Source organism: Hippoglossus stenolepis, chromosome 17, assembly GCF_022539355.2.
Source record: "Hippoglossus stenolepis isolate QCI-W04-F060 chromosome 17, HSTE1.2, whole genome shotgun sequence".
Lineage (NCBI taxonomy): Eukaryota > Metazoa > Chordata > Actinopteri > Pleuronectiformes > Pleuronectidae > Hippoglossus > Hippoglossus stenolepis.
In genome coordinates, this window is record NC_061499.1 from 10,895,189 (window position 1) to 10,916,635 (window position 21,447).

General features: G+C 43.5%; 1 protein-coding gene across 9 annotated transcripts; it reads right to left on the bottom strand.

Annotated features, from left to right (window-relative positions):
* Positions 1-474: 474 nt before the first annotated feature.
* nfyc (nuclear transcription factor Y, gamma) lies at positions 475-20,945 on the bottom strand. 9 transcript variants are annotated; one of them, XM_035182221.2, is made up of 11 exons: positions 20,825-20,945; positions 9,874-9,983; positions 9,642-9,710; positions 8,156-8,269; positions 6,388-6,483; positions 5,198-5,368; positions 3,386-3,454; positions 2,767-2,922; positions 2,356-2,460; positions 2,198-2,254; positions 475-1,779 (listed from the first exon to the last, which is right to left on the bottom strand). In XM_035182221.2, the coding sequence occupies exons 2-11, from the start codon at positions 9,970-9,972 to the stop codon at positions 1,660-1,662; spliced, it is 1,056 nt and encodes a 351-aa protein (XP_035038112.1). In that variant the 5' UTR covers positions 9,973-9,983; positions 20,825-20,945; the 3' UTR covers positions 475-1,659. The 9 variants fall into 9 exon arrangements, with proteins under 9 accessions (XP_035038112.1, XP_035038115.1, XP_035038108.1 ...); XM_035182224.2 differs by having other exon boundaries at positions 3,413-3,454; positions 9,642-9,713; XM_035182217.2 differs by having other exon boundaries at positions 9,642-9,713.
* Between the last annotated feature and the right edge of the window lie 502 nt (positions 20,946-21,447).

The window sequence follows — 21,447 nt, forward strand, 5'->3', positions numbered from 1 at the left end:
TCCGCACTCATTAAACAAAGCCCCTGGTGAAAAACTGTACACCTGTGTTAGGCAATAAATCAGGTGCCCTAGTACAGTACATCAGTGGCATGTACAGTTTATTAGATCAGTGCTGCCCTCCACTGGCCATTTGGGAAAACAGCACAGGCCTCACACCGACACAATTAAAGCCACAAGAATTTCCTTGTGTGACCATAATTAAAATTATAGTCTTTCTCGCACATTTACAAATAACTAATATTATTGTAGTGGATTAAAGTCATTGCAAACACAAGCGTTGATATTTTGGGCACTGGTGGTGAGAAGCGTCTACCTGGAGATAGAGTAGGGGGCTGCCTGGGTTGGTTCATGTCTTAACTCTTGGAGCTGAAGCACTTCTCTCCTGTCTCCCTGTGGTTAACTCCCCTCAAACAGAACAATAACAAACAGACAGTTCAGTTCTCAACGCCACAAACTCCGAAAATACAAAACCAGGAGTTTTAGACAAGTCATGATTTTTATTTTTTTTTCTCACAAAAGAAAAAAAACAGTTTGTTTACAAAAAGGAACGTCAAAAATAAAAAAAATTGTACCTATCTATTGCATGTCATGCTGGCAGTTGGAACTACATGCAAAAATAACAATAAGAACATTGATAATAATCATTACTGTACAAAACATAATGGGGAAGATATGAGGCAAAACATTTCAAAACGAAAAAGAAAAAAAAACACTTGAAAAAAAGTTTCTATAAAAAGGGGGGGTGTTTTTTTTTTTTCTCCAGATGGAGTCATGAGTTTGTACATGAGACTTAAACCAGGGCACAAGACTTAAAAACCACCCGGTTAGAAATGTGTGGAACTGCATAGAGGCGGAGAAGAGCCTCCCCGCTCTAAAGACAGAGGGGTGAACAAAGACAGTGAGCAGAGAAAACAAATGGAAGTGAAGTGATGACTGATCACACAGGTAACAGGAACAGGTTGAAGCCCTTACAACATAAAGTCATGCTTCATCACTGCGGAACATAACACAACACGGAAACTACAAGAAAATTATCATTATCATTGAACTTCTTCTTTGCTGCAAAAAGTGATATCTGAGGTATATGGCTTCATTCAATTCATCAATAAATGACAAACAATGAAGAGGGGATGATTAACGCCGTCATCGGAGGGGAAAGCAGGAGGTGACGAAGAATGGAGAAACCCACGGCTTCCGTCAATCAGATGCCCTGGGACCAGATCGTGTTCACAGAGACAGAAACGTTTCTAATTCATTTCCAAACGGAGAACAGTGGCGGGAATAAAGCTCACAAGTTTTTTTTAAATCTTTTTTAAAAATACTGAAGTTCAGACAAAGACAAGAAGAATAGAGTTGGTTGGTGGAGAGACAGTCGAGTGTGGCAGGAGATGCATTACGTCTTTACAGATGGGGGTGGCAGAAGTACAAAATGTATCGAAGTGTGTGATCGTGAAAGAGTCAATCAGTGTCCCTTTGGTTTTTGATCCAGTGTTATAATTTTGTTACAAGATTACAGGTCCCTCATCTAAAAAGGAGCAGTGCTTAAAATCGAGGGTGTTGAGCATCCTTTGTCAAGACTGGTGGCATCCTTCTGCGTCGCATGGGCTGGTGCGTGTGGGTTGTCTGTCGTGTGTTTGAAGTAAAGGTTCCTGTTTGGGCTCATTCGGTGCTGACCTGCGTGGCCTGTGCCTCAACTGTCTGATTGGTGGACTGAATGAACATTTGCTGGGTCAGCTCCTGTCCTGCTGGCATGGTCACCTGCTGAATCTGATACAACTGCTGTGAAACAGAGAGACAGAGGAGTTGAGGGTTTATGTGTCGTTGGATTTTCACAGGATGTTGGTTACATTAAGCTGTTAGGACAAAGCATCTTTTATTTGATTGGATTAGAACATTTATTTATGATCAATTGAACATTAAATTTCTGTCAAATTCTGACTATTATCAGTCTGATGAAACTACTAATTACTAGTCATTAATGCCTATTTTGGCATTTATCTCTGTGAGGACTTCTTGGTTTAATAAGAGTTAGAGTAGTGTAATTTTGCACATGTCAGCTGGTTAGCAGCTTGGTGAATGCACAAGTTAAAAGGAGAAATGCTAAAAATCCCGACAAGCTACAAATGACAGTGAGTCAGGGGCCAACAGGCAATAAATCTAGCATTGACACACTAGATATATTTGTTGAAACTATTACCTGTCCATCAGTAAACTGGTTGAACTGCTGTCCTTGCTGAACATCTGCCTGTGTGATCTGAAAACAAAATCAAAAAGTTGAACAATTGAGCAATATAAATGTTTGGATACTGAATAAGTTACTTTCTGAATGATATTTTTATTGCTAACTTGATTTACCTGCTGGGCATTGGCGAGAGTCTGAATCTGTCCTTGGACCACTTGTGCTCCGGAGACAGGCTGAGCGAGACGGATGTATTGTAGCTGGCCCGTGTTTAGTTGCACCTGCGGTCGACCAACACAAGGGGGAGACAAAGCTCGATTAAGAGAAAAGGTCATTCGAACGCAGAGGTCACAGCCATTTTCCTGCTCTAGAAAGCAGCAGCATGAATCGTTCACTTTCCCCTGGTGAAGTTAATAAAATGCATGTTTGATGGCTCCTATCAACGCAGAGAAGGATGGCTAATAAAAAGTCCCACAGTGTCAAACCCCACACTGCTTCGGGATTAATGAAGTCTTATCATATATCTTATCTTTTGCTGCAAACAGACTTTGCTTTGTTTTCTGTTCCTGCTTGATGCCATTTCTTACCGGGATTTGCTGAATTTCTCCCGTGTTGGTGATGATCTGCTGCATCACCTGCATAGTCTGGCCCTGGGCTTGTGCCTGAGCTTGAGCCTGAGCTGTTGTGGCCTGGACGATCTGCACCTGTTGGCCCTCACCCACCTGCATGGTCACCGGCGCACTCTGACCGAGAGAAAATAAAAGAGAGGAAAAAGAAAAGAGAAAAAACACAAAAGAGAGGCAGACAGAAGCAGAGAGAGAGAGAAGTAAAACATTAGTTGTTGGACAACTCCTGGTAGAGGCATGTGGTGTAAGACGGACAAAAAGCAAAGGACCTGGAGATCAACCTCCCCTGGAATGTGATTTTAACCAGAGGTACATGCTCATGTTTCCTTAAATATTAAAAGTCAGTTTGAAGATCATCAGACAGACACAAACAAAATGGGGACATAAGGTGACAATGCAGGTTTTGTTCTCCTCTGTCTGTCACACTATCCAGGAAAGGTCACCTGATCTCATGCTGCGTCCTCCTGTATAGACCTCAGTCAGCTGAGCAGGACAGAGCTCATAGGCAGTAGGGTTGGCCTCTATCTCTCTTTGTGAGTGGTTAGTGAAGACATAAAAGCATTTGTGCATGCGTGTTTACCGTGATGGGCGTGCCCTGTGACTGCACCTGCACTTGCTGTAACTGCTGCATGGTGGCACCTTGCAGCATCTGATGGCCGCCAGAGTAGAATGAGAAAATGAGAGAAAGACACAGTGAGAAAAGCAGCGACAGCAACAGCTTAACACGTGAATGCAAGCGTGTGTGGAGTGTATACACAGAAAGCTTCAATGCTAATGCAGCAAAACAGTGACATTAGCAGGAAACGGCACCTGCGAGCGTGGTCATGAGATGTGCAAGTAAAACAAGAGAAATGATAGAGAGGCTGAGGTGAAATGACAAAAACAGATAAACAGCTTGGGACCGGTTTTTAAAAATGCATGTACATCAAAGTGACGTTAACAGCAACGTAAGTAATGCCAGCTGAGGTTTCATGTGTCTTATGAGACAGTTGGTGACCTGAGAGAAAAATAACAAATCGGTACAACAGTGACAAATAGCGGCACTGAAAACTCTGCACATTAAATAACAGACACACAAGTAGAGAAATTAAATGAGATCCCTGCTCATCACCTTTCACCATTTTAACTCTCTCCATCTTTTTTATGTTCTTCAAACTTCTATAAGGCTTTGTGCTAACAACTCACTCCACAAATCTATTGTACCAAAGATGATGTGTGTCTGATGGAAGTGACGGGATCCTGATCTCTTTATATCAAGGAACACTTAATGTTTGTTTAACACACAGAAGATGGATTGCAAACACGCACCGGAAGACAGTAAAAGAAATAGGATTTTTTAAAGCTTTCACAGAGTACCTAAAGGCCTATTCTTTCAAAGTGTTACCTTGTAAATAGACTACTATTAGGTCTATGTAAGGTGAGTGTCACAGTGTGACCTCCCTGTACTCAGCGGGGACTGCAGCAGCAGCAGCACTGGTGAATCAGGCCAGGTCTAACTGACAATGACAGCTCAGCTAAAGGCAGTCTGCTGAAGCAGCATGAAGCACCACAGCAGCCCAGCAGCACAGCTACATGACGTGCAGAGACTAAGCTGGTCAGAGGAGACGCTTACGAGCAAAAGTAATCGGTACGAGATCATTAGAAAGAGAGATGACTGAACGCAATCCTAATTATGCGTGTTTATTATCTTACTGTTTAGTGAAACACTGTGGAGAATTCATCTCCGCTCGTCGTCTCTGTGAGAGTAAGTATGTGTCTGTCTGTTTCTGTGTGTGTGTGAGTGTGCTAGGGGTTCCATTAGGAAACAGTTATTGATTTCCACTTTTGGTTTCTTTCAGCTTTTTCTTCTGTAGCTGTACTGTATTATTAATATTTTTTAAGATAATCAAACATTTTCTTCATGTATAAAGAAAAACATTGTTAACATTTCAATCAATCAACCACAGGAGGTTTTTTTGTGTCTATGAACATAATTCGTAAAAGTAAATAAAAGATAATGGGATGTGGTGATATTGATCAGGTCAATAAAGCCAGGCATGGCGATGAGCCAGCAAAAAGCCTTTTGCAGCACGATTCCCAGGAGTGAGTGGAGTTTAGAATGTGCTACTTAACACAACTGGGGAGAGGTAATCCTCCAAGTGCTACACACACACGCACGGGTTTGTGCAGCTAACCTTATTAGGATACTAATACACTATCTTTTTCTTGCAGTGCAGTGCAGAAGTTATTGGCTGTATTTCTTCACACTGTCATAATATTGCCTGAAATTCTCATAATACAGCTGTGGTTGAATTTAGTAGCTGCTTGTTTAATTATGTGTGCGCGTGTCCTTTGTTCTCTGAAGTGCTTTGTGACAAACCCTGTGGAGAGCTCTTAAAACAAAGTGTAGTACCTGTCCTTGCTGTGGCTGTGCGATGATGATCTGTCCAGGCTGGATGGTCGTTTGTCCGCCGGGTTGCTGCACTTGTTGTGTTCCCTGCACCTGCACGGCTCCGGGCTGCTGGGCCAGGGTGAAGTAGTACTGCACCGGCTCTGCTGGAGCTACTGACTGACGCATCTCCTCCTGAAGATGAGAAACAAAACAAACACACACATACACAAACAGGAGAAGGCCTATCAATCCATTACATCTCCATGAATTATTTTTGCAGGTGTAACGGAAGAGGGAGTCACTCTGATAAATAACTGATGGGATGTACCCGAGGAGGAGTAATGTAATCTGGATGTAAGCTCCATTACAGGCATCATACTGGTCAATACCATTCACCGCCGGCCTGGACACCGATAAACATATGTTTAACTCTGACAAGCCAGGAGCCAAAATGTTTGTAACACCAATGTTTTAATTCCATAATAAAACAAAAAAAGGTATATTTATTGATTAATGCATGTTTTCTCTGTACGTCCTCTCCCTGGGTCAGCCACACAAATGCAAAGACTCGGCACAGATCAGCAGGTTAAATGCTTGATGGCATGGGGGCTTGAACCCCGGTCTACCAATTCTTTAAAATGTTTTTATCGGTGAACACTGACCTGTGTCATTCGGTCTCATAAATGAGCAGGGCTTCATCTTGATGAGGTTTCTCCATCACCAGAAGCGTAAACAACCCTCTCCCAGCTCCATGACAACACAGCTGAGAGTGTAGGATGTTTACATGCCTGGAGACAGTCTACTTGACAAAATAAATTTAAATATCTCACCCCTCCATCTGGTGCACAAAACCTATACACAGTATATTAATCTCCTGCTTGAGCAAAACTAGTTCCTGGGAAGGGATGTGTTTTACGTCATGAGAGTACTAGTAACTATTAGCTACTAACTGATCCAACTAGTAGCCACACTGAGGTAACTGTTGGCTGTCAGAGGCAATAAGATGCTGCAAACATCCGACTGAAAGCCCTCGGTGTACCAGCTTCCAGTCAAGGATGTTTACAGCCCCTCCAGGTTGCCAATATCAGAAAAGCTCCTGAGATGAAGACCCAAATGATCGGCTCTGCTGTCTGCACTATGGATACACCAACAGTGTGTGCCTATGACTGTGCAGGTCATAAAAACAATCCTAAAAGTGTGTGCTTCCCTACCTGTCGTTTAGGGGGCTTCAGGTCGTCCCGGGGCACGATGTCAATCAGGAAGTCAAACTGGTCGAACTTAGTTATTGCCATGGCAATGTCGTTCCTCTGTAATCATAACAGACACACAAGGTCAAAAGATTAGGTCAGGGTTTAATTATGATAACTAAACATATGCAGCAACCTATATATAAACATGCCTCAGGGCCTCAGGTCATCTCAAAATAGCCACACATGAGGCTACCTTGGAATTTAAATAATGTTCTCAGTAGTGTTATAACAGGTATTTGATATGACAGCCAAGCTCAAAGGAAGACAGGATACATCTAGAGCTGAATCCATTAGTCAACAGAAAATGAATTGTCAACTATAGAGATAAAGTGTGAGGATTTGTTGGTTTTCTTAGTCTTCTATGATACTAGATTTAATATATTTTGGTTTCGGACTGTTGTTCAGGCTCAACAAGTCCCTTTAACAAACTGTGATGGGAACTTTTTACAATTCGCAAAACTGCTAATCAAGTAAATTATTGGCAGATCATTAATTCAATATTTGAACTAATAGTTGTCGCCCTAGATAAGTTCAACAAGATTTTAACCATGAATGAAGGCAAACAGATTAATAAAACCAACCTGCCGTAGTGAGCACACGCTCTGCTGCTATACCCCTTCCTATATCCATAGCAGTGTGCTGTCTCTGTGGAATTTTCCACAGGATATTGGCCGTCAGGACCCCCATTGTGGCCCTCCCTGCACTAGACTCTATTTATAGCAGCTTGATTAATATCTGGTAACACCAGGTCACATCTACACTTGTTCTATTGATGAGTGTTGCTATGGTGACCCCAATTGGCGTGCCCTCTTCCACAATACGATTCGGGGGCACTCCTGCACTATTTTCTCCCATTTACACACAAAAGAATCACACATTCATGAGGTGAAACGTCACAAGCTCCTCATGTGACATCTGTTGTATAAAATGCAATTAACATGTAAACCTGCAGAGTACAGTGCAGAGTTCTAACACGTTTGATGCTAAAAAAAAGGACTCAGACGTCAGAAAAGTGAACACTATTCCAAAGTAGGTCTTCAGTTTAAGACTCTCCAATCTCTTTTTCAACCTGCGTTGGTATATACACATATCCATGGCTGCTTATCTCTCAGAGGTATGTGAATGGATAAAGTGGACTTAAGAGCTATTCAGCCCCACAGTTTTCTCCTCTTGACATCAAGGTGAGACAAACTCCAGCCTGATTTTCCCGACTGCTCCCATCAGCACTCTCAATCTCTCTGCTCCCTTTTCCGTTTACATCATTCCAGAGTCCATCTTATTCAACTTTGGGACAGCAGAGCAAGCAAAATGGCACCAGAGGGAAAAAGTGGGTCACCAGCGGACGCCTGGTTTTGTTTTTAAAGTCAGAGGAGGGGGATAGTACTTAAGGGGATACTGATATAAGGCCTCTCTTTGTATACGCACACAGACAGAGAAATACAAAGCAACAAATGAAAGGGACTAAAAAACAAAATGCATGGAATGAGAGAAGTATTAAAAAAGAAGAAGGTCGCAGAATAAGGATATGTACAGAAGGATGAAAGAGGTAGAGAAACAAAATTAAGTAATAGTAATGTAATCATTACAAAAGATGGTTGTGACAATCCCAAGAAATTAGCAAGAAAGTGTTTAAGAAGAGAGTGGAGAGAGACAAAACTAACTCAGAAAAGGTTAGCTACTTTGAAGTGTGGTGAAGGGCAATCGGATCAAGGTAAAACAAGTCACTGACCTGTAGTGTGCGTCTCTTGTTGTCCTCAGTGTGGATCCACGCTCTGAGTGTGAGCTCCGTGATGAAGATCTGAGCTGCCTTGGCAAACAGAACTGGAGCCTCTGCACTGATCATCTGTGTCACGGAGATGGAGTTGTATTTAGATTAATACACCTGCAAACTTTTAAACATCAATCACACATCAGCTACAACATGAATCAGTCGTCACACGAGTAACAAAAGACTGCATTACATTCACAGGTGCTGCAACCCACAACACAACTCAAACAGAAGATAATGCTAAGCAAGAGAATGTCATCATTCATCTCTTCACACTTTTACAGTTTTGAATTACCTTCAAACCCTTATTCATCCCTAGAAACAGCTCTTCTTAGTTGTAAAGTCACTGGTCTGCAGGTCTAACGGCTTTGGCTTGAAGCTCTTTGAATTGAGCGGCATTGAACTCTGACCAGCCCTTGCAATAATTGGTTAAGTGTATAGAATGAATGTGAAGCTTAAATGCTGGAAGTGAACTGGAATAATTACCCACGACTCGCATGTGGTTGCACACATGCAGAAAAAGCTGCTGCATCAGAGCTGACAGAAGGGTCCTGTCTTCAGATATGCTAGTGAGCTCCTGATCTCTTTACCTCTTTAAGCTGCTGCTTAACTCAGGAAATGCTCTTGACACGACACAAACACACATACATACATGTTCCCAGGCTTTCTCTTTAGAGACTGTGAGGAGCGCTGGGTGATATTCAGGCTGACACTCCTTCATGCCAGTAGCTGTCTAGTTGAATGAAACTGACAAATATTAGGAGATGGGTAAGTCCCTTTGAACTGAGCTTGTAAGCAAAAGCCCTATATGCCATGGATAAACTAAGGATATCTGAACAAACAACTGATAATATCCTTTCATTATAAAATACTCTTCGCTATTGAGTCAAGCAGGCTTTTCATGAGCACTGAGTTGACTGAGGAGGAACACCATGTTAAGGAATATGATCCTTAAAGGTTCGGTCTGTAGAATTTAGTGACATCTAGTGGTGAAGTAGCATGTTGCAGCTGAATAGCCCTCACCTCACCCTCCCCTTCCAAACATAAAGGAAAACCTGTGGTAACCTTCAGTTCTCATGAAAACTCAAAAGGTGTTTAGTTTGTCCAGTCTGGGCTACTGTTAAAAAACATGGCGGCCTCCATAGAGAGGACCCACCCCTTATATACCTTTCACCTACATTTTACACACTGAAACTTTAAGGCATTCAAATATGCTTTATATGTAAGAACATAAAAGTAAAATCAGATTTGTTTAAATCATTGTCTACGAAACCCAAGCAAAGCTTTACTGGTTATTTTTGGTACTATTTTTCCCCAATCTTCTTCTAAGTGCTCTCTGCAGTAATGATAAAAATGTTTGCAGTTGATTTAACTTCTTAGGTCCATGAAGGGGGCAGCCTGGCAGTGGTAACACATATTCCGTCATTTATTCAAGCTCTCATCTTACTTTGACATCCTCATCCAGCTTCATGATTTTCTTGATTCGGGCTAGAGGCAACTCCTGCACACGGAAATCCTTCTGAAAGCAACAGATGACTGTTAGTTTATGAACAGAAAAAAGCACACGTGTTTTAATATCTACATTTATGTCTGTTTGAAATCAAATAAAACCACTGAATCTCAGTGTTGAATTTGCTAGGTTTGTGAATGTCTTGTCTGTTTCCTTGGGCGAAACGTACCACAGTCAGGTTCCTGATCTCTTCCATGACACGAGGCCAGAAGGACTGCAAGGTCTGCTGGGCATCGCTGCCCCCGGCTCCAAACGCATCTGCAGACATCCTCTACTATGCTGCATGGAGAGATGTCGGGGTCACAGGGAGGGGAAGAAGACAAAGAAAAGGTAATTATTAGAAAACGAAACAATAAAGATGTGACGTGAAAATTCAGAGATGCTCATGACAAAGAAAAGACACAGTCAGTCCAAGCCAGGTCTTGTACTGCCAAGAGTGCTTCCCCAGTGTCACAAACACATGTCCTATTGCAGCCTATAATTATAATATACAGTGAAATCTAAAATAGAGTCCCAACACGTTTCTATTCTTGTCACTGTGGGATGTTGACATGCCCAAGAACCCACCACCAGACTGGCTGCACGCTCTCTGATTGTGAATGGCTCTATAAACTTAGACACATAGCTGCAGCTCCTCTGCAAACACAAGCATGTCATGTGCAAGTCAATTGCTCCTTGTGACCCCATGCAGTGAGGACACATGTGCGTTTGTGTCATGGAGTAACTATCTCGTGACAACAACTAGGTCCTAGTTTGTTTTTAAGGATGGACATTGTGAACAAACACACGTAGACGCTCGCAAACTCATAAAAAGTTGTAAAGTTGAATTAAACGGCTGTTACACACATATGCATGTTGACATAAAAGCTTGCTTCTACAAGGGGTCTGACAGTTTGAAAGAGGATCCAGCAGGTTACTATGGCATGCCAGGAATCTGCTTGGGGAATATTGGCCTGCCTGTCTGAGCATGCCAAGCTCGGCGTGTCTGGATCACACTCTTTCACTCTCACCCTTTTCTCCCAACTTCAGTAGGTTCAGCAGAAGGGAGAAGAAAACGTAAATGGTGGGGGGCAGAACAAGAGATGAGTGTGTGGACCTACTCGAGAGAGACGGAGTGTGTTTGTGTGTGTTGCTGAGGGGAGGGGTTGTGCCTTGTCCGGTTCAGCATTTATCCAGCAAAGACAAAGTGCCAAAGGCTTTAACAGGGGGAGGTAAGAGACAGACAGGGCCTCAGTCAGACTGCTGTGCAAACCTAGCTATGTGGGTCAAACAAGACAGAAAGAGGGAGACACGGAGGGAAAGAGAGAGACGTGACAGTACAAAGAAAAAGAGTGTTAGGAGAAAAAGGAGGGGGTGTCTCCTCTTTATCTTCTCTTTCTTTTCTCACTCTGGGCCAACAGGCATGAATGGCTGCAGCTCCGGTCCAACTGACAGAGTGATACAATACAAAAAGACAGCCTTTCAAACACTTCATCTAGCGTCTCTACGTTCTGTAACAGAAGGGTTGTACGGGACTGTTTTGACTTTGGGTCCACATTGGCTCCTTTTTTCCTACCAGTTAAGTGCAGCTATAAATATTTTACACCGTTAAATCGCTAATTACGAATGCAGAGCCTTTACCTGATTGATTTTTGAAAGGTAAGATTGGTTCTCTGGCATTTGTGGAAGATGCTGAATAATATAGGAGAAGCACTGTTGCATCCTGCTCTGTCGTTCAGTTTTTGACAGAGAGAAACCTAAATCGATGGGGCAGAATGGCAGTGGGGGTGGCTTTATATAAATCAATCAGGCCGCTTGTAGCTATGAAATGCCAGGCTAGTGATTGACCTTGACAATGTCTCCCCTGCTCTGTCTGACGCTCCAGCGTCCAGTTGCGTTTCAAGGTTGATTGAGATCATGCAGTCAGTAGAGCAATCCCAGCATTCCATGGGGCAGAAATGACTGACGGGAATTGTAGTTACTCTTCCTCTGCCCGATGGTTGAACTAACCTCAACCACTTCTTGTGCAGCCTCTGTGCACTTTGCGGCACCATGACCATGCAAATCTGTTTGTCTAGCAAAATGGTATTTTACCACCCATATCAGCACTCGATCTTGTGATAATTTGGAACAACACAACCTTGTGTGTCTGTCCTGTTCTGCCAGTTTGTGCAGCACTCTCCAACAAGTTAGCCTGATAAGATACAATAAGTAGGCATTTCACTTAACAGCATTACAGGGAACCATCTGGCTAATTACCATGGAAACGTTGAGGGGGATAGGAGTTAAAACAGCAATTGTTTCGATTGTTAAAAAAAAGCAGGGTTAGGGTTAGCACCACAGCTCCTTCTGCTCTCTCACACGCCTCACTTCTCGTAAAGTCCTGCCCTTTCTTTAAAAACAGAGCTGTTATTAAGTCACATGCACCACAACCCCCTCTCTCTGACCCCGTGACCTTCAATGTAAATACACAGCCACGCACTAACCACAGCAGCAGCGGGGTGGAGAGAGACAAGCATGTGTGATGAGAGGCAGGCTGAATTGTGAGAGTGTCAGAAAAGATTGAACATACGAGAGAGAGAGGGGCGAGGTATTAACATGCCCTTGGGTGTTGCTCCCGCAGTAAGCATAGCGTGTTGTACCTACCATATATCAATATTACCATATTTCCCCTGCCTTCGCATCAATGGAAAGTTTGTGTGGGAGAACGTCTAACACACGAGCGCAGAACATTATGTCTTCTGCTGACTTTATGCAACACCTTCTATGGTCTGGGTCTAGACCAGTCAAATAAACACACTGAGTGGGGCTATCCACCGCACAAAGAAAATCAATGTAATTTTGAGACTCCCTGAGAGCTAATAAATGTCAGCTTTATAAAGGTTGTAAATGGTGCGGAGAAAAAAAGCCAGTGTCAACACAGCTTTTTTTTTTTTCTGCAGTGGTAAGCACCATTTTCTTCTGTATTTCAGGTATCTAGATGTTTTAATTATTTCTTAAATGGAAATCCATATTAAAGAATTTGTTAGAATTTGTTAGCCCAGTTCACTTCTTACTACCTGTTGTCAGGAGTGTACGTTACTGCAGATAAAGTGTCTGCAAATGTTATGAATGGACTCTACTTTCATTTATACTTTTCTTAATTTCCTAATACAGTGAATCATTGTGTCAAACGTGACAAGTTCATCTATGCTGCGTTGTCCTGTAGGCTATATTAGGGTACGTGTTGTTGTTCTGCAATGTCCATCTCTCCTCTCCTCTTCCCTGCGGTTCTGTTGTCCTTCATCAGGTCATTCAGACAGAGAGAGGCCGGTGTTGGGTTTCCAATGCTCTCTATGTGTGTGTGTGTGTGTCTTTGAGGACAAACGTGATGTCTGCGCTTTGTCAACATTTTTCCAACGCAGCAACTTGCTCTTCCTCTTTATCGCTCTCCCTGTCTCTTCTCCAGTGCTTCCCATCTCTCTCTGTGTTTCCTCTTCCTCTGTCTTACTTACTTTCACCTGATCCCCTTTGCCCAACTTCTCCGGGAGACTCAATGTTGCTCTGCCTGCAGCAGCTGAATCAGCGCTAATGTTGTTCCCTCCTGGCCCGGTCCTGCATCTCTCCTCTCTCATCCCTCCCTCCCCCTCGCACTTACTGGCACGTCACATCAAGTGGCCACTCACAGCAGCATCAGCGACTCGCTCCAACTCTGACATCACACCACTTTACGTGAGCCTCCAATTCCTGTCCAAATAAACCTGATAGGAGCTTGGATCAGTGCACGCGCAGAAGACCGGAAAAATAAAAAGATAATCACTTAACCATGTATGTATTCATTTCGTCTTTAAGATTAGTAAAAGAGGACATTTTCAGCCTGGAGCTCCACATACAAAGGTATAATTGTATAAAAGGTTAGTAAATCGATTAATTGGTATTTGGTTATGGTGAAATGTTCTGGAGTTACAGTCTGGGAAGAAGGGCCAACTTTTCCCTGAGGTGTTTCAGTCTCACATGTCACTGTGCTGAAGAAGAATTCATTTCATCTCAGATCTTTCCCTCAAACAGGGTGGACACTTCACATTAAAGAAGACGTCCATTTAAGAAGACCTGACTAAGAGAAACTCAGTGCCAATGGGTGCCAAATATAATTTCTGTTAAGTGAGAATTTCTACACCTCAATTGCAAAGAAACTGTTGGTGTAAATGAATCAGTGTAGGCCTTCAATTAATCTGTAATCCAGGGCACAACTAGTTTTTAAATTGTGCTGTCAATTGCATTTAGAATATGTTCAAGTCCTAAATTTTCACAACTCCTTTTAAACACCAGAGACGGTTCAAATACATGGATTAGCGAAAACTGTGCTGGCAACTGACAGAGGGAGGGTATGATGAGATCAAAGAGGCACAGATGAACCCCCACCCAAACACAACCTCCCGCATTATTTATTCTTTGTGGTTACTAACAATTAAACCGCCGGGCTGTACAAAGAACAAATATACACCCATAAGCACTGGTTACATTCAGAGATATGATATCAAGCGAAAGACATTTTATAAGGACATAATACCAGCTAACGGACATGTCTTTAGCAAGAGGTCAGTTTTTCCACAGGCTGCTGTGTGAAACTGTCAGTGATGCAGAATGGACCGTTCTGCAGGAAGGTCACTAAAGGTTGACGTCTGCGAGGTTTAAACTGGCCGGCTAAGCAGAAAAAAACAATGTAGCTCTGTTTAAACAACATCCATCACTGTTTAACAGAATATATCATTGAACCACTGAATCTTTCCACATACAGCGTTTACCATGACGGTTTTATTCTGATCTACTGTATCTAAAATGACAGAATAAACAGCACATGCAACAAATGTCATTCTGATAAACATTCAGTTTAAATGACGGCCATAAATCAAAAGGGGGCAAGTTTACATATCCTGTACTATTAAAGTGTTCACCTTGATGAACCCAATCACATATGCCACAAACACACTGGCACGGTTACATCATGCAGGGTTAATGATCTACTGAGGCAAAACAAAAAAACAAGAAGTTCCCAGCCAGAAATTACAGATTAACTACTGCAAATCGCATCACATTTTCACAGATGCTGTTGCAATTTTTTTGTGATTTAATGAGAATGGACGGGGTTATAATAACAGACGTGCTCTCTGGGACCCACGGAGTAACATCCCTTCGGCTCGGCTGGGCCGATCCAGTTGACCAAACAGCCCCTGCAAACTTTGCCCTTGGTTCTGCTTCAAGCCAACTCCAGGAAGTGCTAGTCACTGATCTCCCAAGGTCATTCAACAGAGGAGAGAGAGAGAGGGAGACCAGAGCGGGGAGGAGGGAGAGAGAGCTAGATGAAAGAGAGAAGGGGAGGGACGGGGGGAGGATAGAAAAGGACAGGTTTTTCAACTTTCACTGCAGCACTTAAGTGACCCCAGTGGTTCAGGCCGTGTACTTTCTAAGAAGCTTAATGAAAACATCACATACTTTACATATTAGCTATGTTCCGTATCCCCTTTTGAGTTTCGCTTCTCATCCCCGGCTATATGTTTCCTTCTCGTTGCTGACAGAGAGACTGCAGGGAGCCAATCTCACATTCCTGTGACCTTCATCCAATGCTAGGCCCAGTCCCTAGCGTCAGAGTAGGCAGGGCTACAGCTACCTGCATATTACATGCTGGAACATAGCTGACTACCCCTGGCTAGCCACACACACAGGCCTAAGTGACAGTGTGCCCATGTAAAAAGAGAGGGGGCAAGGACAAAAGAGCGTACGCCTGGTAGTAGTGGTCACCTTAGTGATAAGATAAAAGGCCTGGCAATTTCTAAGTGGTTTGCGTGTTTCGTTTACTCTTTCCTCCCCGGTTGTGCCTATGGTACAACGAAGGGCACAAATGATATTCAAATCTCATGCAGACAGCAGCCAGCCCTGGGATTTGGCAGCAAGGGCTTCAACTTAGGGTTTATTTTTAGTTTCCCTCTCTCAGCCTCTCGCACTATCTCCCTCTCTCTCTCTCTCTCTCTTTCCCCAACGGGACTTTGTTTTGTCAAAGGCACCAATGGAAACTTTCAATTAAGAAGCGAGGGAGGGGAGAGAAAGGGAGTCAGAGGCAAGTGAGAGGAGAGGCACCCTCCAAAGATTCCATCAGAAGAGATCAGATCAAACTATTAGCCTCCTCTGCCCTTGAAGCTGACAGACTGACAGTTTGTCCCATCTGGGCGTCTGGCACGGTCAGGGAAGGGGCCTGAGGGGTCCTGAGGTCATTGCAACCAGCTGCACCTCCACCACTGGAGACCCCTGACACCAAGAATGAGAGATATCCTCTCACGGAGTTCTCAATATACAACAAATCTCCTTTCAACATGGATGCCATCTTTGGTGCTCAGCTCTGCGTCACTGACTGGAGCTCACTAAAAAACAAGGGAATCTCATTGAAACGCGGGGTCCGACAAACATCCTGATGTTTCCACGGCCTTTGGGACATCAACGCCATCAAGATAGTGGAGCACATCTAAGCACAGAGTTGGAGTTTGACACTTCTATGTGGCCGATTATACAGAGTGAGGGGTTAAGTGTTTGTCTGTGTGGCGCTCCAAATTCAAAACACAACAAGTGACAAATATAGACAGACTCCACACAATATTGTTTCTTGAATGGAGATTGGATGAAAATATACAACATGAAGAATCATCACAGTTTGTTTAAACCATTTTGTAAAAAAACAAAAAAAACCATGCTGTAGTGAAGTGACAACTGAAGGACATGGGTGAGAAGCGCACACGCACACACAAAGCACAACTCCAATCTTCCAAGGAGAGTACTACAGGACGGGAGAGGGAGGGGGCCTGAGGACAGCTGTAAAGGACAGACACTGTCTCATCACTGCAGGGCAGGATGGAGTGAGAAAACATCTGAAAGTGAGCAGAGGAGAGGAATTTATTCCGAAAATCTAAGCCTGGCCAACTTGACGAGTCTTCTCTCTAGGTTTGTGTTTTCAGCGATCGGACTTACCTCTGTGCCCTTCATGGTGAACAGTCTGCCCTGTTGGAGTGGAGCAGAACAGAGGGAAACAGATAGCCCTGTTCAAGTCTCCTTGAGCGCATGCAGCAGCAGCAGCAGGAAGAAGAGGCACAGAGGTTGACAGAAAAACTCTCAGGCTCCTTCACTTCCTGCAGTCCCCTGATCGTATCAACAGACAAAAGGCACTCTGGCTCCACTGGATGGCTTTAAAAAGGTTCTCAGCCCGGACACACAGAGAAGAGCAAGTCCCCCCTCTTCTTCTTCTTCCCCTCCCCCTTCTCTCTCCCACTCTCCCTTTACACATTGCCCGGTCTCCTTCAGCAGCCCCCCAGCGTCCTCCTCCTGCACAAACATACAGCCCCGTCCCTCCTGTTTCTCTTCTGAGCAAGTCCCCTCCAACTCGCTGACCTTCTGTGTCTCTCTGCCTTTTTCACCCCCTAACCCCTCTCCCTCTCCCTAACCAGTGACCTGTGCATTTGTCTTTGAGCTGACCCCTGGCCCGGCGCACAGAAGAGGGCGAGGGGGAACAGAGAGCCCGGCACAGCAGCAGGCAACAGCAGGCAAACAGTACAGCGGCACTCCCGACTCACAACAGCAATCTCTAGCCTCCTTCCCCTTTAACATTCAAGAGTAATCAATCTAGCATGCTACATGATACTCAAGCCCCGCCTCACAGCCGGCTCCCGCCTCAGTCTTACACTTGCAACCAGTAAGAGGACAGGGTCCTCCTATGCCATTGGCTGCTGCACACACAAGTCAGCTCTGACACATCCCCTGCTCCTCCCATTTCCTACACCCAACCCCCTTTACCGACAGCCAACTTCCTGCTCTAAGTTACCTTGAGCTGCAGGATAGGGGTCAGGGAAAAGAAATGGGGAAGAGAGAGAAGAGAGAAGAAAAGGTGGAAAAGAGCAAACAAAGTTGTGAAAAGCTCTTCGGGGAGTGTGTGAGAGTAGGTTCGTAGTGGCTTGCCTCTGCATGGTTTGTCCTCTGGCGGTGGCTGCCTCCCCTGCGGCTGAAAAGATGAGAAAGGTTCCACGGGCTGCTCTCTGACAACTGCTCTCTGCTTATTTACAATGTCAAACTAAATGTCTCCCTCTGCCCCGCCTCCTCTCTGCCGCTATAGGCTGACAGCAAAGTGATGCAGGCGGCCACGCTGGCCCTCACTGGCTAAAACAAGTGCCAGAATGGATGCCGCATGTTGCATCCACATGATTTAAAGTACAAAAGCATCCTAGGCAGACTCGCTGTCTCATACGTGTGCACAGACATACATGCACATCCACACACACACACACACACACACGTGCACGTTTTTGTCCTTGCTTTCTCATTCATCCTTGCTCACAGCCACAGGTACAAACGACATCTAGCCTCTAACCGACCTATTTGCTATAATGAGATTCATTCCACTCTTAATATTATGCTCACAGAGGAACACAATTGTCTACATGCATGGTCAGTAATTACTCATTTAGAATATGAATTAGATAAATTAGACTTAATTCAACAAATTCTCATGAGTGGTGGGAAGAGAGTTATGCAACTTGCAACATGAATCCAATGAAACCGTAATCATAGTGTTGATTAAATTAACACAAAAACGAAATACTGCATAACAGATCATTGCAGAGATTTGCAAAAAAAAAAGAAAAGAAGACGAATCAGCTGACTGGTGAGCATTCACGGAAAAGAGATGGGGGGTGCAACTGAATCTCGCCCTATTTGTGGATAAACAAGACTCAAGAGATATGGGTGAAAGTCTGTAAACAAAGACACCTTTGTCTTGACTCCAAATCCTCCGCTAACAGCAACTTCCACAATTAAAACACCATCAAAAAACCATGTCAGCAATGTCCTACAATGTCCTTCTTGTTAACTCGCCACTTGCATAAGGTGCACACTTTCTACACAGTAACCTTTACTTATGAACACCAAGGCAGGACACTGCTGCTCACGTGCAACACTCGCGGTGTTCAATGCACCACTGACTATCAGTAATTCCACTTTAAGACATGTAAAGCTGGCAGTGTTAAGAAGGTGCAGAAAGTTAAAGTGCAATGGTTATGAAATTTTGGTTAGAGTAGATTTTAACTTGGGCAAAGGATGATGGCATGGCCCGAGCTTTATGCTAAATATTACTGCAAATTCTGACTGTAGTGAGAAATACATCAAGCTAAAGAGGGGGAGAGAAGGAGAGCAAACCTGTCCCATCAATGAAAAACGGAGAGGGGGAGGGGAACCGGAAGGATGGAGAAGGACAGAGAGGAGAGTTGTTACAGGATGGGAGGGGTAGAACAAGTGGAGAGAGGGCGAGAGAACAAGACAGACTCAAGAGAAACAAAGCTAAATGTTCCCTTTTCTATTTTAGTGAGGAGCATTGGGACTAGAGCAGGTACTATAGCCATCCGGTTAATGATTAGAGCAGAGCTGCACAAAGATTAATCTCTTCAGCGTGGCGCCTCGCCAGGGCAGTTCTCCTCATAGGTGCATTTCAGCTACCCAAAATGCTTCAGTAATGACACCTGGCAAGGTCACCGTACGAATGAGACCTTCCCATGACCTGTGCTGCCCGTAGCAGGGACATGTTTGCTCTCACTGACGCTGTTTAGAGATAAACCTCCACCAGCCAGACTATGGGTTTCATAAATACACAGCACCCTCAGGGTAGTTATACTAGGCCATGCATTCACCCACAAACATGCACGCACACCGACGGTTAGCTGACTGACTGCACACAAATGACTCAGATCAGGTTGGAAATATAATGCAACACAGTAAACAGAAAAAAAAAAAAACAATGAAGTGAGAAGAAAACAATAATAAAACTCAAATTAATAAATTAAATTAACTAAATCAAATGCAGGACTAAAACCAAACAAAGCATTTGACCCCCCTGCTGACAATGAATCTAAAATTCTACATCACTTTGAATATATATATATATTCTCTGGGGATAGGCAGTAAAGGTTGTATTGTTCTTCAGACAAATTAAATATAAATTTCTGATGGGCTAAATAATATTTTAAAATGCTAACTAAAGTACTGCTTAAAGCTGAGTGACCTTTGTCTTGTTTATTTATATTTTTTTATGTCTCCACCTTACCATGTAAAGTGCCCTGGGATCACGTATTTTATGATATGGCGCTATACAAATAACATGTGTGTCTGCAGTGTTAACTTGATTTAAGCTACGTGCGTTATGATCATTTGAATCGAAACTAAAACAGTCGCTCGCACCGAGTTAGAAAACAAAGACACACTTCAGATGTACATATATAATATGGAGCATGTATAGTGGAAATAGGGTAACTTTGCGCCAGCCTTTAATTCGGTTGCGCATTTAAATGAGGTCGCTACATTATACAAGTTAAAGCATAAAGTGCAGGAGACAACGAAACCGATGCAACATCCCAGTGCAGCAGATGGAATCCCGTATTTATTCATCCCTCGGACTAATCATTCAAGGATAAAAGCGACATTGAAAAGCACTGCATCGTTGCCGGCTGCTAAACCGCGAAAGACACTAAACACACACATTTAGCCCCGGTAGCTAGCGTGACTTCATGCTAACGTCGGTGAAGATAATGTTAGCATGCTAAAGATGGAGACTGTTGTACGGCACAGGTGACCGTCCGCAGTGAGTGTAACTATAATCACTGGTCAACGTGTCCTGCCATCAAATGAAAGTTTGCACAGCTTCCCGGAGCTGGGAAGAAGCAGCCTAACCAATAAAGACAACGTTTGGATCTGTCCTTCAGACCAATCAAACCTCGGACTAGATTCCACCAATCAAGGTTTTTAGGGGCTAAGCTCGTTCTGCAACTGACGCCATTCGGGGCCCCCGCTAGAAGTGGCCGGTCCGCGTTACTGTCACGCAAGACGAGAGCCAACATGGTGGACACAAAGCGGCAGTTTCCCCGACCCACCCGTGATCCCGTCAGCGGGCCACCAATAAGCGCCTCAGAGCGCGGGGAGGGAAATGGCGCCTGTGTTCATCTTCCAAAACAATCGTCTATTGGTCAAGAACAGGCAAATGAAAACAATGGAAGAAACGGCCTCCGCTTGCACCCAACGCGGGCTGCTTTAAAGCAAACCCTCCACACACACAACATATAATTTAATTCCTTACTCACTTTGTTTTACGGGTTCGAGGTGAAGTCCGACTCGGCGTATTATTTATTTTATTTAGCTAGCAAGGGGAAACAAGATGGCTGCTATTGGAACCGGAAAGAGTTGGACGCACGGACGTGATGACGTAGCCGACACGTAGCCCTGTGCCGCAGTGACGTAAGCCCCTGCTCTCTCCACAATTTCCACTCTTTAATCTTTAATTCGCTAAATTGAAACGGAAATATGAGTTTTATGATTAATCTTTTTAGTCCTTAAGTTTTATTAGTCACAGAGGTAAGTGAATTCTCAAGAGGCAGCTAACGTGGTACTGTTGAGATACTTATATACTCTTTTATAGTAATACAGTGAAGCATATTCATGTACCCACTGTTGCTACTGCTGCTAATAATAATAATAATAATAATAATAATAAAACAAATTCAATATTCTGTATATGGATTTCATGGAACCACATTATTCATAAAAACCTGCATTAAATAGTCTAAAAACATCAGTTAGTTCCACTTAAATCAAGACATTTAATTAGGTGAAGTATCAGGACATTACTATTGGAAAATCAGTTACAATATCACTATTCTTGCTGGTGGTGGTAACAGTAATTTGAAGATCCGAGAGACATGACAGC

Bases quoted from the DNA above. Each gene is read 5' to 3' on its own strand.
- nfyc (XM_035182217.2), bottom strand. From the start codon at position 9,972: ATGTCTGCAGATGCGTTTGGAGCCGGGGGCAGCGATGCCCAGCAGACC. The intron at 8,270-9,641 runs GTAAGATGAGAG...TCCGTGACACAG, and splicing joins AGCTGGATGAGGATGTCAAA to ATGATCAGTGCAGAGGCTCC. The intron at 2,255-2,355 runs GTAAATCAAGTT...TTTTGTTTTCAG, and splicing joins CTCTCGCCAATGCCCAGCAG to ATCACACAGGCAGATGTTCA.